Genomic DNA, 18,296 nt, shown 5'->3' on the forward strand with positions numbered 1-18,296 from the left:
AGTCCAGAGAGAATCCATCATCCTTTGTAAAGAGAGATAAGCAAAGAAATCCACAAAGAATATGTCCTTCTCCTTCTGCACATCTCACCCAGCATTTCTCTGCCCTTTATATGGTTGACCTTTCTGAGCATTTGTAAAGTACTAAGGCTCTTTTCCTTTTCTTGAGACCATTGGGTGAATCATCCCCTGGTTCTGCTTATGTCACACTGCCTCTATTTGGACAAGTCTTTCCAGGTTTCTCCAAACCTGTCATATTCTTTTTTTTTTTTTTAGTGGCATTGACTGGAAGATATATTTAAGAGACATTGAAAAAGATGGGTTTGTTTGGAGCTTACAATTGTTTATGTTCCTATAACTAATATACTTTTGAATTACCTTTACTATTATAATTAAATTCAATGAATTTACATCTTGAAAGATTATAAATATTCACTACATGTTCCCAGACATGAGTAATTAAATATCACATTTTGAATAGCAAACATTTCTGCTAAGGATATAGCAAAAGAATATTTTTCTCCTTCCTCTCAGGGAGAGACGAGTAGCTATGTTATAGTAACCTGTAACTATGCTTAAGGTCATTAGGGAATATTCTAATTATCGCTCTCTTCCAGAAGCAAGATATCAGATTAAACAACCTTCTTTCTGTCTGTCAGATACTTATTTTATGAGTTCAAGGATATCATAAAGAATATCTACAAAATTTTCAATACACCCTTCCCCTATAAGTTAAAAAAAAAATAAGGAAAAAAGTTGCACTCTCTACACAAAGGCACACCTTTCTACATCGTCATTCTTAAGCTGTCTTCTGCACTCTTTTACCATCGTTGGTTCAGTTGTTCTCCACATACTCTGCATCCACTGCATTTCCAGTGCTTTGCTGCGCAAAAAGTTCGGTTGTCTTTTTGGGTTTTTTTTTTTAAAGCAGCTTAGTCTTTTCCCAATGCCTTTCACCTGTTTGGGGAAATGTCTAGTAATAGTATCACTTTGCCTCATATTTTAGATGAGGAACTGAGGCTCTTGGAGGTTAAATGACTTTACCCTTGGCCACATAGGCAGTTTTAGAGACAAGATTTGTAGGGGCAATTCTCCTTTCTTATCATCCCCCCCTACCTCCTTCAGTTTCTAAGATTTCTGAAAGTATGTCAAATAGGAATGGGAATAGCAGACATCTCTGTTTTCTTGGCTGCGAACCTATTAGTGATTTTAAGATTAAAGTTTTACTTAGATATCTCCTAGTAACAGAAATGACTGGATATTTGGAAACTCTTATGGTACTGAAAGAACTGCAAGTTCTACCATTTTGGAAAGATCTACCTTGATGACTTGCTCTGATTAAGCCTTTTAATGTCTAAATGGAGAATTTAATTTCTAGTAGGCAAAGTGAAGGCAGAATAGTGAGGAAAAGTGCAGAGAATGCTAAGAATCACAGAGTTGTAGACCATTTACAAATCATGATTTAATTGTGGTTATGCTAAATATGATATTCTTGCCTGTCAAAGACATATATTGGGTCACAGATTATGAAAGTATGATATTACTAGGTGGCACAGTGAATAAAGCTCTGGCCTTTGGTTCAGTAGGATCTGAATTCAAATCCAGCTTTAGACGTGTACTATCTATGTGATCCTGAGTAAGTCGTTTAACCCTGATTGCCTCTCCCTCCAAAAAAGAAAGGGGCAGCAAATATTCTTTTACAAAGTAAATGATGTGTGGCCTTGGGCAAGCCACTTAACCCCATAGCCTTGCAAAAATCTAAAAAAAAAAAAATTAAAGTAAATGAAAAGGTAAAAGGAAGTTACAACCAAATGGAAGACAATAAATATTTCATGGAACATTTGTTAATTTTGCCTAACTGTTCATGTAGATTATTCACCAACATCCATCCAGAAGATAAGGTGGTTGAGAAATTCTACAAAAGAACTTGCTAGAATTCTCTAAATTAAATTAACATATACTCTGTTTAGACACTTAGAGACTTCAATTTAAAGGTGGATATAGGCGAGTATGAATAAAAATACATTGAAAAAAGTGCTTATGGTTAAGAGACAAAAGAGACCAAAGCAGAAAATCTTTTATGAGTACCTTCTCCAAGAAGAGACTTGGAAGTAAGGTGAATACTGAATTTTTCTTTTAAAAAGTGAAACTTTTCTTCAGAAGAAATAACTGCATATCAATAAGGAATATTTTGAAAAGCAGGTTTTTTTCATTTAGGCAAAACTCAAGTCCTGTTAGAAAAGAACAAGATAAGAAGATAGTATGCAACTAAAATAACCTCAGTTTCTCCTATTCTAGTTACTGAAAGTGGAAAAAGGATAAAGCAACTGACATTGTTGAGGAATATTACCATCTCTTAGGATCACTGAGAGCTGGGAGAGATCTTAGAGATTGGGTCTAAAGTCCTCATGTTACAGAAGAACACAGGTGCTTTAGTAAGGTTAGGGAACTTTCCCAGGATCACACAGCTTCTAAGTATCAGAGGTGGGAGCCTAGGACTCCACCCTCTACACCCTACCGCTCTTGCTTTGGAAGTTTAACTGATGTGAAGCAATTGCCCAGGGATGTGGTCAGAAGGGTCTTATACCTGCCATACTAATGGTAAAACAAAAAAAAGTTTCAAAGAAGAGTTAATGAAATTACCGCAGCAGTAGGATTTCTCAAATAGAACTTTGTATATAATGTTAAACCAGGTTTCTGTAATAGCTGCTTCTTCTCATTTGTTTTTCTTGACACAAGGTGGGGATGGGGGAAGACAGGGATAATTGTTATAAGACAAAAATAAAAAACATTGAAGGTTTTTTTAAGGGTTTTTTTGGGGGGGTTGGCAAGGCAATGGGGTTAAGTGGCTTGCCCAAGGCCACACAGCTAGGTAATTATTAAGTGTCTGAGACCGGAATTGAACCCAGGTACTCCTGACTCCAGGAATGGTGCTCCTGCATTGTGCCAACTAGCTGCCCCATAAGCTCTACATTTTTAAAGTCATCTGATTGACTAAAAGTGGAAGAGAGGACAGGATCTCAGTTTGTTGTTTGGCTATTTTAAAAAGGTTTGATTAGATGGACTAAAATGCAGCTGTGTAGGCAGTGTTCTGATCTGACATGATTCCTTGATAGGAGCAACAGCAGAGACCCCTTTGAGTTGTTCTCTGCTTATCATCCCTGGGCCAGCCCTCTAGCTGAGGCATGGTTGGTCAGCAGAGGCACTGAGGTTGAGTCCTAGGAGATGGGGACAACACCTAGATGCCCCTGTTTGTGTACTCTGAGTACTCTGGGTACTCTGAGAGCTTTGGAAGGAGCTTCGTCCACTTAGATGCCATCTAAAAGTTCACGCAGGGAAACTCCAGTCTTTGATGGGAACCTCCTGGGACAGCACTTGGAGTGGGTCCATCGGTGTATCTAGCCTTGGCAGACACTGCAGGGAGACCCTGAGCTGGGCTCCCAGGAGAGTCTGGGTTGGATTACTTTTAGGTAATTTCACAATGCTCTTAATGACCTTGTACTTTTCTCTAAAACAAATATTCATTGTGTTTATCTTGGTATTCTTCTAGGATACCTATTAATGTGAATTAAGAGAAGCCAGCAAGCAGTCTCTGAAGCTGTATGAGAAGTGTGGGGAATAATATAATGAATGCTCTTTTGAACACTTTGAATTTGATATGTCAATGGGAAATCAAGTTCAAAATGTCCAAAAGGTAGGAGACCAGAGCTCAGAAATATATTAGACTGGTGTGTGTGTGTGTGTGTGTGTGTGTGTGTGTGTGTGTGTGGAGAGAGAGAGAGAATATGATATGAATTTGAGTGTTGTCCATATAGATATGATGATTAAACCCATTATGGTGAGGTTGCCATCTGAGAGAGTGTAGACAGAGAAGAGAGACCCAAATGACCTAAAGATGGTTCAGTAAAGGAGAAAGAGAACAAAAAACAATATTTTGACAGTGTAACTTGGAGAAGAAAGAATGTCTAGGAGTTGGGAAGACTGAATAGTAGTGTCAGATGATGCAGAAAATCAAGAGGCAAAAACTGAAAAAGACCTTTGGATTTGAAAAAAATTAAACATTTTTATTATTGAAATTAATAAACATCAATATACATTAAAATTTCAATGTACAGATATTTTTAAAGGGATTTGTATAATGAAACTCCAAACTTCTTTGTACAGTGTTTTTCCTACTCTATACCTTTTTGTGATTCAATTTAAATTTCACATAGTCTTTTCATCTGTGTCCAACTGTGCCCTCCATTTGGACTTCCTTCTGTTTATTTTTCTGTCATACATTAGTACTCTTCTTTTTCTTCTTCCTTTGTAGTATATTTATTTAATAATTTTTCTGTTGATTTTGTTCTTGGTATCCAGTCACTTTTATGTTCCATTTATTTATCTTGCTTGTAATAGATAATTTTTTGGATGTGCTGCTATATTGTTTGAATATTTTACTGTATACTTTCCCATTGGTATCCATTATCAACATCAAGTTATAGTTTTCTTTTTTGGTTTTTTTTAGTTTTTCTTTTAATTTTAGAGCTCAAATTGACATTTCATAGAAAGAAGTAGCTTTATTGTACGTCTCTATATTTAAGTCTCTAAATAGGATTTGCTTATTTATAATTTTACTGATGTTCTCCTATGAAATTTTTTCCACAGTAATTTTAGTTTGAATTCTCAAATTTATTAGTAAAGAGCCTTGTATAGTAACTTTTGAGAATTTTCTTTTCTTCATTTTGTCCTTACTGGGATCTGCCCTGTTCTCTCTCTCCTTCCTCAATGTTAGTGATTTTAATTTGCTTTTATTTTGGGATTAGACTTGCTAACTTTTTTTGTATTAAAGCAAAACAAATAGCTATTTAGATTTATCAATAATATTTCCTTATTTTCATTCTTATTTGCTTCTCTTCCGAGTATGCCTATTTCTATTATTGTTGCTCATTTCTTTTTTTTTTTCTTTTTTAAAGTTTCTCTTGATACGTTTACTTCTATTTCTCTCTCTATTTCTTGGGGGGGGGGGGTGTTGCAAGGCAATGGGGTTATGTGATTTGCCCAAGATCACACAGTTAGTTTGTTATTAAGTGTCTGAGGTGGAATTTGAACTCAGGTCCTCCTGACTCAAGGGTGGCACCCTATCCGCTATGCCACCTAGCTGGCCCCTGTTTGCTTCTTTTTTTTTTAAAGTTTTTTTTGCAAGGCAAATGGGGTTAAGTGGCTCGCCCAAGGCCACACAGCTAGGTAATTATGAAGTGTCTGAGGCTGGGTTTGAACTCAGATCCTCCTGACTCCAGGACCGGTGCTCTATCCACTGTGCCACCTAGCTGCCCCCCTGTTTGCTTCTTAATACTACTTTGGGGGGCAACTGTGGCACAGTGGATAGAGTACCAGCCCTGGAATCAAGAGGACCTGAGTTCAAATCCAGCCTCAGACACTTCATAATATCTAGCTGTGTGGCCTTGTGTGAACCACTTAACCCTATTGCCTTTCAACCCCCCCCCCCCAAAAAAAAATACTACTTTAGATGTATCTCATAGATTATAATACCTATATATATGTCCTTTCCTTACATAATCTCATTTTTATAATTTATTTTTCCTTATTCATTTGTTGAGTTTTATTTCGATAGTTTTTATTTACTGCAAATTGTATTGTCTCATTATTTAGTGTCATCTGGTATGGCTGCTCAGTGGCAGTACTTTAGATCTCCCTGTTGACTCTTTTCCAAAGATTTCCCTTTCCCTCCAGGCACCCATATGCCTCCCCAACTTCTCATTTTCAGTAGAGGAATGATCTCCCTAATTTACTCAGAAAATAAAGGATTGCATTCTCAGAGCTCCCTCATCTTCCCTGTTATATACTTCAAAATAGAACTTTTTACATCCTCCTGTGTGGGATCAGAACCGTGGGTTACAGCCCTGGTTCTCCTTAAACAGAATAATCAGAAGACCTAGCCTGGAGAACAAAATGGAGTTTATTTGTTCTTCTCGAGAAGGGGACACCACCTCTGTAACATGAGTTACAGCTCTAGAAGGAGTGCACAGTGTGGAGGCCTGCAAGTCCCCTTTTATCTAGTCCCTAATGCAGTCTCAACCCCCTGGTCTGCTACCTATTGCCTAAATAACTGGGCTCATAATCTTTCCTTGAGCTAATTGGTTCAAAGCATTTTCAAGCCCTATTTGCATCATTATTCAGATTCAGTTTTACTTTGTCAAAGAGAGAGAATTTGTTTTACCCTGTAAGAGTATCCTTCATCTATGGGGTCTGTCAACACCCTGCTGTATAATCTTTGATACCTCCTGACCTTGGAAACTGCAGCTCTTGCTGACATGGCTTTGGGAAAAAGGAAGACTCAGTGAAACCTTGAAGGGGGCTTCACTCGGTTCTAGTTCCACTCAGTTCCATATCCGTTCTCATCTCCTCCAGCCTTGCCGAGCCAACCCCTCTACACTTCGTTGTTGCTTTGTCTTTTTTGAGGAGAATGTTTAGAGTTTGGATTTCACCTTGGTTCCATCCACCAGCTTGGCAGGAAGATGAAATTTCTTCTAGATGCTATTCATTTTTCCCCTAGCTAAAAGTAGTTATTTTGAATCAAGAATAAGTAACTTGAAAAAATTCTAAGTTGCGTTATCTATGGGAAGAAAAAAAGATTTACTGAGGGATATCACTGGAATAAAGGAATTTCAACAGTTTCTTTGGGGTATTTTTTGTAGACTAGGTTTAACTTTGTTGTACCTCTTGAACTTGTTTTGTGTTTTTTTTTGTCTAGGCCTTCAGTTATTTTAGGAGTGACCAACCCTTTTTTTGCTAAAACGCTCCAGCACTGGCCTCACATCATTCGAATAGGAGATATTAAACTGGCAGGTAGAGTATGCCCTTGATGTTCAGTTTTTATGATTTACAGTTTTGCTTGAAGTGCCTCTCCAACTCTCTGTTTTCAGACTTTAGTTATATTGAAATATTGTTTAATGGATGCCCCTATCAAGTATTTGGAAAACCTGCTGAAAGGAAAGGACTACTTGTTGGCATAGCATATGTATGTATATGGAAGATTCTCTGTTGCCAGTAATGCGCATTATATTAATGGTGATCAGAAATTGAGTATTGAGCTGAAAGAGAATGTTTTTCTTTATGAATCACTAAGGATTTAAGTGCCTAGGTACTAGGCCTAGGCACTGGCTTATAAAGATAAAGAGAAGTCTGACCCAAAGGAGTTCACATTCTGAAGGGCCATACCCTGCCCCAAACCCCCTGATTACAGAGGGGTTTCTCAGATGACATCACAGGCAGCTTTGAGTTAAGGGGACCAGGGATTTGAAGGAGGGAGGGGGAGTTGAGGGAAGAGTCTGAGGAGAGAAGAGAGTGTTGTGAACCTGGAAAAGGGGCTAAATTGTCAAAGGCTTTGAATACCAAATAAAGGACCAGTCAGACTGAGGCATTAAGTATATTGCTTTGACCACTGTTGAAGTTTGAATTAGAAGTGAAAGGGGAGTTGAATCGGGGTACCCAGTTAGGAGGTTCTTGCTGTAGTCTGGGTAAGAGGTGAGAAGAGGGTAGAGAGAGATGCAGTAGAGAAAATTCTTTATATTTTAGCACAGTGTGCCCTACATGGTGAAATAACTGCTACAGTAACCACAAGGTATAGAATTCTGCAAGAGGTCTCAGAATAAAGTTAAACTTAGTTGGAAAAATATATGTCATTAAGTTTTAAGGATCAAGAGGGATTTGGTACGTGGACTTTGGAGAGGCCTTCTCAGATTGTGGATGCGACATATCTGTACCTTAGGCTAGGCTTGGTTCTTGTGCCTGTCCAAAGCACAGTGGAGGCCTTACCAAGGATTGTGCAACATTGCATCACAAAGTGGAATGTTCTGGTGGAGAAAATATGCTCCTTTAAAAAAATATTAAAAGGAGTTGCATCATAGCATAGCCCTTCCCTATCTTCCTTACTGACCCCTAGGCTTCATTCAGATCTTCATATTCTTCACCAAACCTAGCAATTCTGCCCTTTGGACCATCAAACACTCCTTCTGGCCATTTCTCCATTATAATAGCTTGTCTCCCCCTATTCAGATGTAAGCTTCTTGAGGGCACAGACTATCTCATGTCTTTATAAAGCCACTATTTAGTGGAGTGCTGGGGCATGTTGTGAGCACTTGTTAATATTTTTCATTCATTCATTCAAAAAATTGAATAAATTTTAAATTGCATAATTTCCCAATGATTTTGGATGTTTTATTAATAGGTAGATATTAAAAAGAATGACTACATGTGATGTTCTTCATTAATAAATTTTGATTTGTTTCACATTGTAATGGATAAATTCATGTTCTCCCTTTGCATCATTGTTTTTTAATCTGGGATGTTATATCTAATACATGTTTCTTAATTTTGTAAAATGATTTTCAGAACCAGTTTGGATAAAAATATCACAAGATAATTTCTAAATGTACTTGTGTTCATTTAATATAAACCTATTATACTTTTTATCTTTCACTGATATCCTTAGTTCTAGCCTGTCTGCTTTGACCAGACCAAACCACCCTGAGGTCAATAGAGCACAGGTCCTGGAGTCAGGAGGACTTGAGTTCAGATCTGGCCTCAGATACTTTACACTTACACACTTACTCTGTGGGTGGCTCTGGGCAAGTCACTTTATCCCTATTGTCTTAAAAAAAAGAAAGAAAAAAGAATGAGATTCTTTAGGTTGGGGTGTTTGAATATACTAGAGAGAATTTTTTGGTACCAGAACTGTTATTTCTTAGATTTTAAGGAGCTCCTGGTGAGGAAAAGTCCATCTCACAGTACAGATGGGCAGAGGCTATAAGAGGAGAAAGTCTCTCTCTGCTCCCCTCCTCCACCCACAATTCATTTTGACATTTGGTTTCAGCAGATTTGTCCTACTAATGGAAATACTTTAGGTAATTGTAATATAGTCTTCTATTGTTAATTTTCTTTGTTTTCTAGTGGAAAAAACCTCTCTCCTTGATTTCTGTACACAAATTAGAACTTTATCATGAAGTCATTAGCAGGGTAAGAATTTTTACATAAGTAATGTCTGCACTAAAAAAAAAGATAAGAATCGGGCGGCTAGGTGGTGCAGTGGATAGAGCACCAGCCCTGGAGTCAGGAGTACCTGGGTTCAAATCCGGCCTCAGACACTTAATAATTACCTAGCCGTGTGGCCTTGGGCAAGCCACTTAACCCCATTGCCTTGAAAAATCTAAAAAAAAAAAAAAAGATAAGAATTCAGATAAGAAATGAGACAAAAATTAATGTGTTTGGTCTCAAAAAGGAAGCTATTTGCTTGCTTTGTTAGTGTGGTTTTAACCTGGATTGTTGTATGGGAGCAGAGACTTGCTGATGAGTAAGTATTGATAGAAAGTGACAGTGTTCTCTAGATGTGGCTCCTACCTTGACTAGGATACCTCAGTCTTGGATTTTCCTTGTCCCTTTAGGGTTCTGTTCTTCACACAGTAATGACACTGAAGTAGAATTTATATTTATGATTTGGACCTTACATGAGATTGAACTTTGAAAGAGAAAGGCCTGGTTGCTACCAGCATCCTCAGCATTAGAGCTTCTTGGGGCGGCTAGGTGGCGCAGTGGTGGGGCGGCTAGGTGGCACAGTGGATAGAGCACCGAACCTGGAGTCAGGAGGACCTGAGTTCAAATGCAGTCTCAGACACTTAATAATTACCTAGCTGTGTGGCCTTGGGCAAGCCACTTAACCCCATTGCCTTGAAAAATATAAAAAAACAAAAAAAAACATTAGCGCTTCTGTTGTAGAGCAGAGAGAGGCGTGACCTTGGAGTCAGGGAGATCCACCTCTGACATATAGTGTCATCTCCCCTTCGTTGTGGCAAATGAACAATGACAGATGTCTTGATGGTCTGCATAGGCCTTGAATTGGAAGCACAGGCTTGAATAGTGTAGAATGGTCATGTTGACCATACTCCTTTTGGAGCCTTTGGTTTTCAGTTTGTATTTGGGAGATGTTAACCTTTCATGAAGATTAACAATAACATGTCTGCAATTTTGACATCATATTTTTAAAAAAGAAGTAACATATGAAAGAGAGTTTTTACTTTTTATTCCCACACTGGGAGGAGTTTAACAGCAAAACATGCTAGAAAGCCTCTGCTCCATTGGGGGGAGCAGGATTGATGTTTCACTGGTGCCTTAGAAAATACACAGACTTGGGGCGGCTAGGTGGTGTAGTGGATAAAGCACCAGCCTTGGAGTCAGGAGTACCTGGGTTCAAATCCAGTCTCAGACACTTAATAATTACCTAGCTGTGTGTCCTTGGGCAAGCCACTTAACCCCATTTGCCTTGCAAAAAACTAAAAAAGAAAAAGAAGAAAAAGAAAATACACAGACTTAAAAAGAAATCCTCTTTATATTCTCTTTTGAATTGTCTTTTTTTTTTTTAACATTTTGGATCAAGAAAGGACTTGGGTAATGCTGTTGCCCAAGCCCCTTGTTCTAAGAGGTGATGATTTATTAGTCAGTCCAATCCATGGGCATTTAGTGGAACTCTTTTGGCTAACTGTATTAGCTAAAGTATGACCACTACTTTTGTTTCCTGGCTGAATTTGCGTATTATGGACCTTGTAGGTCCATAAAAAAATGAGTTGGTTGAATTGAGAGTATAATCTCAAGTTGACAGTTCTGTCACCTTAGGCTTGGGAAAGATAGAAAGGATTGGAGAAATAAAGGAAAATAAAAGGCAGGGTATGGGAAGGACATTATTTCCCTTTTAGCTACTAATTCAATCCTTAAATGAATTTATCAACCTGGCCTTGAAAGAAAAAAAAAAGTACTTATCTAAGTTATATTAACAATGTAAGTGAGTACAGCTAGGTGGTGCAGTGGATAAAGCACGGGCCCTGGAGTCAGGAGTACCTGAGTTCAAATCCGACCTCAGACTCTTAATAATGACCTAGCTGTGTGGCCTTAGGCAAGCCACTTAACCCCATTGCCTTGCAAAAACCTACAAAACAAAACAAAAAAATAAGTGAAATACCTTAAAAGAATTTTTGTGCTCAGATGGATCATTCTGCCTGCTTCCTTGTTTTAAAACTAAATGCTACATTTCCTTTGTTTACTTTTCCAGGGAGAAAGTTTTCCATTTAATGGGAACTTGTTATTTATTTCATTTTAAATTAAACTGTCAACATCACAATGGTTTAATTTCTCTAATAACTCATCTTTTTGTTGGTTGTTGAGCAAGGGGAATCAATTGCAGGTAGCCTTCTGCAGTTAGATTGATGTTTGGAACAGTTGCCTAGGATTAGGATTCTTTGCCCTACTTGACTGCCACTTTTCTGTCACTACAAGCTGAACTGTGTTGCTTAGGGTGACAGCTGTGTCAGGTTTTTGCCTGTTCATGTCATTGTCTGCCATGGGATAAGAATGAATTAAGGTAGAATAGTGGGGAGGGTGGCCGACTTGGAGTCAGGGAAAATGGGATTCAGGTCTCATTTCTGACAATTCCCCAATCATGTCGATTAAACTCTTTGTGCTCTGTTCTCTCACCTGCAGAATGAGAGGGTTGCCCTCACTGGCCTTTAAGTGATCTTCTATTTCTAAAGCTGACCTTTTGTGATCCTGTGTTGCTCATGTTAAGTTTGTCCTTGATTAGATTGATTCGTGGATAGTCGAGTGGCCGCTGCTGGGACCTTCTCTAGTGGTAGCCAGAGCGTGGAGAGCTGAAGTCTCTGTAGAAGCCATCAAGTGTTCATCAAGCAGGTTCTGCTTGGAGACTTTGGGCTCTTCAGCCTCGGATGAAAAGAAGTCTTGTCACTGAGTTATTCTCTTACGGAAGGGTTGCTTAGGTTGTCACTATAATTAAACTCCTGACCTCTTCTCTGCTGTTTTGACAGCTCACCTGTGTGGTTTGTAAAAGATGACACTATTTTTTTTTTTTCAAGGCAATGGGGTTAAATGGCTTGCCCAAGGCCACACAGCTAGGTAATTATTAAGTGTCTGAGGCTGGATTTGAACCCAGGTCCTCCTGACTCCAAGGCCAGTACTTTATCCACTGCGCCACCTAGCCACCCCAAGTTGACACTATTTATAGGGAGTAGACACATCTGGGGGGGGCTTTCACTTGTATGATAGACTAAACCCCGGAGTGGTGAACTGTGGTTCAATAACTTGACAAAAGGCTTCATTTGAAGCCATTAGAGACAGGTGTAGACAAATGGCTTCAAAAATGTTTTATTTTTTGCCTGAGATTGTGTACAAGATTATGTTGTAGTTAAGACAAATCATAAAACTGAAAATAAGAAAAATGTTGATAGGCTAAGACACATGGTAATGCTAATGGTTAATAGCTTTTATAAGGTGCTTCCTGTGGGCCTTAAAAATGATGATAGGGTCATTATCCTATGTAATTTCAAGACTTGCTCCTGCATCTGTTGCCCTAAAAAGATTTACTCTGAAATGATGAATTCAAAACTTGGTAAATTTCTGAGCAGTTTGTACCTTCAGTGCCTAAGTATTGAAGGTAAAATGTTTGTTTAACATTGAGTAAGGAAACCCCGACATCTTAGGCTGCTCGTTGCCGAGGGCAACCTGCAGCCCAGTAAGAAAGAATTCTCTTCCCAGCATCCTTGCTCAGAGTTTGCTTCATCTTTGCTGGAGGCCCCCACTTCATACTCCCCGGCTCCTGTGCCCAAGGCAGTCCTTGCTGGTTGTGCCTGGACTTCATATACTTGAAGGTTAGATAGCTTTCATGTTTCCCTCTTTTTTTGATGGTTCTTCTTCACCAGGCTAAATAGCCCTGGTTCCTTCAGTCGATTTCTGCATTCCTTGATTTTGATGCCTTTTACAGTCTTGCTTGGTGACTTCTGAATAGTCTCTAGCTTATCATTGTCCTCCTTCATCCTGGTGACCAGAACTTAATACAAAACTCCAAGTGGAGTCTGTCCAGGGCAGCTGAACGGAAGAACTGTCCCTACCTGGACCTTGTACCTCTCTTGGTACAGCTTCAGATTACATTCAGTTTCTTGGGGTTTTTTTTAATCACACTTGCAGGCTTATAATAAGCCCTCAGATCTTTTTTTAGACAAACGATATTCTACCAGTGATGTTTCCTTCATCTTGTATTGTGAAGCTGAACTTTTGAATTGGTGTAAGAGTTTATATTTTTTTCCCATTAAATTTCATCTTAGATTTGGTCTAGGGTTCTGGCCTTTCAAGATCTTTCTGATTACTGACATTTATCCAGTATGTTAGCTCATTCCACCAGCTTGGAGTCATCTGCAAATTTGATAAACATGAAATCTTTATCTTTATTGAAATCATTGGTTTCAAACTATTAATGATCATAGTTTGGCCATTTTCTGCTAAAAAAATGGGGTGATTTTGTCATGTCAGATGCTTTGCTGAAATCGAGATTATCTACATCCGTAACATTCACCTACCTAGTCTAAATCTAGATTTGTAGAAATTTTCTCCACTGATTCAGTCTTTAACTTGTGACTTTTAAAAAGTTTGGGAGTCTTAGTTTCTGACTAATTCATCATTTTTAAAATTCATGCTAATAGGGGTGGCTAGGTGGTATAGTGGATAAAGCACCGGCCCTGGAGTCAGGAGTACCTGGGTTCAAATCCGGTCTCAGATACTTAATAATTACCTAGCTGTGTGGCCTTGGGCAAGCCACTTAACCCTGTTTGCCTTGGAAAAATCTAAAAAATAATAATAATAATGCTAATATATCAGTTGATAAAAGGAGTCAATGTCACTCTCAATGCCAAAGACTCCTCATGAAATGCATTTGATGATTCTGTGCCCTTGGAAGACTCAGTGTTCCTGAGGGTGACAGTCGACTCTGATTGCTTAACAAGTAATGAAAGAGAATAAACGTGTGAGGTGGATTATTCTACTGAGGGCCTCAGGGATGAGACTTTTGATTACTTACTTCTGAATCACCCCCAGCCTTGGGGAATTTAATCAAAGAATTTATCCCCAACCAAACTTGAGTAGAACACAATAAGCAGGAATTCGCTTATATGATCTAAATGGGGTAAGCTTTTGGCAGAGGTGATCTTCAATGACTGGACGTTGAACAAGTAAATAGGGGAGGAAGAAATCTAAAACTCCCCCATAATTGGTTATTAATAATCAACTTAATCTGTAATTTACAATCTAAGTTGATTAGTAGGATAGTGAGTTTAAGGTCTTTGCCCATGTCATATAATTGGTATATATGTGTCCAAGGCAGGATTTGAACTAGGGGTCTTCCTGGTTCCAGGGTTGGTCTTCCGTCTGCTCTTGCTTGTTTATCAGTTACTGAATTTAATAATTCTAACTAAGAGGGAAGAAGGTTATTTTGGCAAATGTGATCTTGATGAAGCCATGCTGGTTCAAAGGTTATTGCTGATGGCTGGTCATCATGTCACCAGCTCTCTCAGCTGGTTAGTTCATCTGGATTAGGTGACTTGTGTTCACAAATGGCAGTTGGGTTCTGTTGAGTCCCTCTTAGTCATTGTTGTTGTCTGTTCCAGTCCAGGGGGCTTTCTCCTTGGCAGAGAACTGAGCCCGAGTAGCAGCTGAGCAGCCCTGCCTTTCTTCATCATTGTCTCACCTCCCCAGAGCAGCTTCCGATCTGTCTCATCTTTGAGGCGCCTCCCCCAACATCCTCTTGTTCCTTGCCACCTCCATTCTCAAGGTCAGTGTTCCCATTGTCTTCCTAAATGACTGTACCGTCTGTTTATCCTGGTCTTCCAAGACTTGCCTCTGCTTCCATTGTTGTAGGTTTTGCTTGATCTGTGCCAGGAGTTACTTTGCACACTTTGATCACCTACTGTGCTATAAGTTCTTACATTGGGGAACAGCATCTTGAATGTCAGAAAAATCCACAAATTCAAAGTGATGAAATAGATTCAGTTGTCCACAAGGGACCCATGGTCCTGGAGATGTGGCATACTCAAGATACAGTGCTTGGGTTTCAGAGAAGATTAAACTTTTAACTATATTTTTAAAGCAAAGATACTATTTTTGTGAAGAGAAGATAATAAAGGAATCCTGGATTTCAGTGGAAGATTATGTCTATTTGCCATTAATGTTTCCAAATTTCTCTGTACTATAATTCTGTGATACCTGAACACGTAAGAGAACAATTCATCATGAACTTAAGAGAAATGTTTTAGATATAACATCCCTGGCTAAGTGATGAAGTTGGATATTCCTCAGAGATAATTTACCTTGGAAAGGGCTGTCTTCTCTTTATGTTGACTATAATTGATACTGTAGAGAATTACAACAATTTCAAGACTCTTATGATTTTTGCAGGTGAAATTCCGAAACAGGTCAAAGTCAAAAAACTGAAGAACTTAAAGACATTGGATTCTAAACCTGGTAATAACTTTTATTCTTTTAAATACTATCGTGATGTATGGGAGTATTTTTAAAAATTGCTTTCCTTTCCCCCCCCAGGAGTTTATACTTCTTATAAGCCATTTTTAAACAGAGATGAAGATATCATCAAACAATTACAAAAGGTAAAATCAATTTTTTTTTTATTTTACAAAGGTTTTTGTAAACTTCACGTATGGGGATGGGAGTGAGGAGGGAATAGCATCATGACTATAAGAGCTTCTCTGTGAAGAAGCTTTTGACCTAATCAGCTCTCCAGTTACTGACCGGATGCTTTCTCCTGGCAGGTAGAATGGAAGTGTGACACATGAATGATCTATATGGAATTGCTAACCTTCTCAGTGGGGCGGTGGGGAGGGAGAAAGGGAGAGAATATGGAATGCAAATTTTAAGAATGGATGTTAAAAATGGTTTTTACATATAACTAGGGAAAATAAAGTCCAAATAAACATGTAAAATAAAAGATATCCCTAATATAAAAAAAAGAACATAAGTATAAGCTTTCTATTTCAGTTACAAATTTTTTCTTTAGTTTTATTGATGCTTTTTATTTTTATATTGTCATTCACTTTCCAGCCCTCACATATATTGACTTTCCCTTAGAACACTAAGAGAAGAGCAATTAAGCAAAGCTCGTAGGTAAATGGCCACACCTGGGAATGTTTGCAATCCTCCACTCCCATAGTCCTCCACCTCTCTGCTGAGAGATTGAAACATGTTTCACCATGTCTGCTCAGAACCAGAAGGGGCAGTGCAATGAGCTGAAGCCTCCTTGCCTTTCTAGGTAGTTGTCCCTTTACATACTTGTGGCCACTGTGGATCCTGTTCTCCGGTTCTGCTTCCTTCATTTCCCTTGGTTCATAGAACGCTGTGCATGGGCTTGAAATCTTCAAACCTGAATTATCCCTGTCAGATGATCTGGTTGTGCCCAATGGGCAAGGGAGGAAGCTCAGGAGGGTAAAAAGTATTATTAGCTGCCAAATTCTGTGTCAGCTCACCCTGAGATAGTGTTGTCTAAATCATCTGCATTTTCCAACCTGAACAAAGACCTGGAGGACCCATTTTGGTTGTTTTTCTGCTTTGGAAGTCTCTTCATTCATGTATTTTTCCCTAGAAGGTGATTTGAAAAAAAAACATTTCTGAGGGGCAGCTAGGTGGCATAGTGAATAGAGCACCAGTCCTGAAGTCAGGAGGACTTGAGTTCAAATGTGACCTCAGACACTTAATAATTACCTAGCTGTGTGACCTTGGGCAAGTCACTTAACCTCCCGCTGCCTTGCAAAAAAAAAACCAAACCCAAAACATTTCTGAGTTTAATTTACTAGGTAATAAGTGTGTCTGTGTGTGGTTGTGCAAAGGCCTTAGATTGATCAAGAGAGTGAAAGAGCTTCAGAGAAAGGCAGGCTCTTCTTCTCCTCCCCCACCCCCCCAAGGACTTGAGCCCCAGAACAGAGGGCATTCTTCCTCTGAATAGGAGGTTTCTTTAGCCATTCTGGGCTGGCCAGGTGAAGTCATTTTGACATGGATGATTTCTATGATCATTCTCACTAATTGAGGAAGAGCTGTGTAAGTAATTTAAAAATAATTTCTGTTTGACTTAGAGCTGTGGACTTGTCAGATATTCAAAGTTGAATACTTTGTACTCGTGGTGTAGTAATTCAAAATGATCAAACCAGCATGTGAAAGAAAATATTTTTCTTTGCAGAACTATACAGACAATTTGAAGCTTGGTGGCACAATGGATAGAGTAAATGGCTCAGAGTTAGGAAGACTTAAATTCAAATCCAGCCTTTGACACTTTTCTGGTTCTGTGTCTCTGGACCCATCCTTTAAACTCTGTCTGACTTGATTTCCTTATTTATAAAATGGGGATAAAGTGATGCTGTAGCTAGAGGGCTTGACCTGGAACCAGGAAGATCTGAGTTCAAATGTGGCCTCAGATATTTACTGGCTGTGCGACCTTGGGCAAGTCATTTCACATATTTTGCCTCAGTTTGCTCCACTGCAAAATGGGGAAAATAACAGCTCACACTTCCCAGGGTGGTTGTGAGGATCCATTGGGATCATCTTTGTAAAACACTCAGCCTAGGACTCAGGCAGAGGAGCCATCGGGGACATGCTCATTCTTCTCAGGATTCTCAGGCCACTGCCTTGGCCCCTGGGCTTCTCGGGGCCTCTCCTTGGGGGTCCAGCAGCCGGGCCCTCCTCTTGGTCTTGGCAACTCCCCGTCCAAGGCTCATTGTGTGACCTGGACGAAATGCTGCTGCTTTCCTTCCTTCCCTCAAGACACAAATGGTCAGATTTATTATTGAGCACCTGAGCCAGGGTACCAAGACAGGGGAGGGACTGAGATTTTGGAGCTGAGCTTAGGGCATTTCCTAGAGTCACAACAATTCCATTTGTGTTCATCTCGACTCTGTTTTGAAAGACTTCACAGGAGATGCACACACAGAGATCATCTAAATGCGATCTGTCCCTTGAACTCATGTAACCTCGTCCTGCTTGCTTTGTGAGAGTCAAAAGAACAAGGGACATTTTCTCTGTTTTAGGGGGGTTTTTTGCAAGACAATGGGGTTAAGTGGCTTGCCCAGAGCCACACAGCTAGGTATAATTATTAAGTGTCTGAGGTCAGACTTGAACTCAGGTACTCCTGACTCCAGGGCTGGTGCTCTATCCTCTGCGCCACCTAGCTGCTCCTGGGACCATTTTCTCTGAATGGAACTTTGTCTCCTTGGACTCATTGCTTCTTTGCCAAACCATTGAAGCTGCCTGCTCATTGAATTCATTTTCTTTTTCAGGGAGTACAGCAGAAGCGTCCTTCTGAGGCCCAAAGCGTTATTCTTCGGCGTTATTTCTTGGAATTGACACAGAGCTTCATCATTCCCCTGGTAAGCTAGCAGACTTAGCTAGTCATTCTAATTTATCTGACC

At 39.3% G+C, this 18,296-nt stretch overlaps 1 protein-coding gene and 1 long non-coding RNA gene across 2 annotated transcripts in view; both read left to right on the top strand.

Annotated features, from left to right (window-relative positions):
- Positions 1-18,296, top strand: part of DENND6A (DENN domain containing 6A) — a 102,195-nt gene that overhangs the window by 73,503 nt on the left and 10,396 nt on the right. Inside the window, exon 15 of the mRNA XM_074198896.1 lies at positions 18,165-18,254. Within this exon, the coding sequence (XP_074054997.1) occupies positions 18,165-18,254 (90 nt within the window). The remainder of the gene's footprint in view (positions 1-18,164; positions 18,255-18,296) is intronic.
- LOC141496379 (uncharacterized) lies at positions 5,005-15,490 on the top strand. Its single transcript, XR_012471043.1, has 3 exons — positions 5,005-6,846; positions 14,496-14,659; positions 15,283-15,490. It is a non-coding gene; the product is annotated as an uncharacterized LOC141496379 (long non-coding RNA).

The sequence above is a fragment of the Macrotis lagotis genome, chromosome 8, assembly GCF_037893015.1.
Source record: "Macrotis lagotis isolate mMagLag1 chromosome 8, bilby.v1.9.chrom.fasta, whole genome shotgun sequence".
Classification (NCBI taxonomy): domain Eukaryota; kingdom Metazoa; phylum Chordata; class Mammalia; order Peramelemorphia; family Peramelidae; genus Macrotis; species Macrotis lagotis.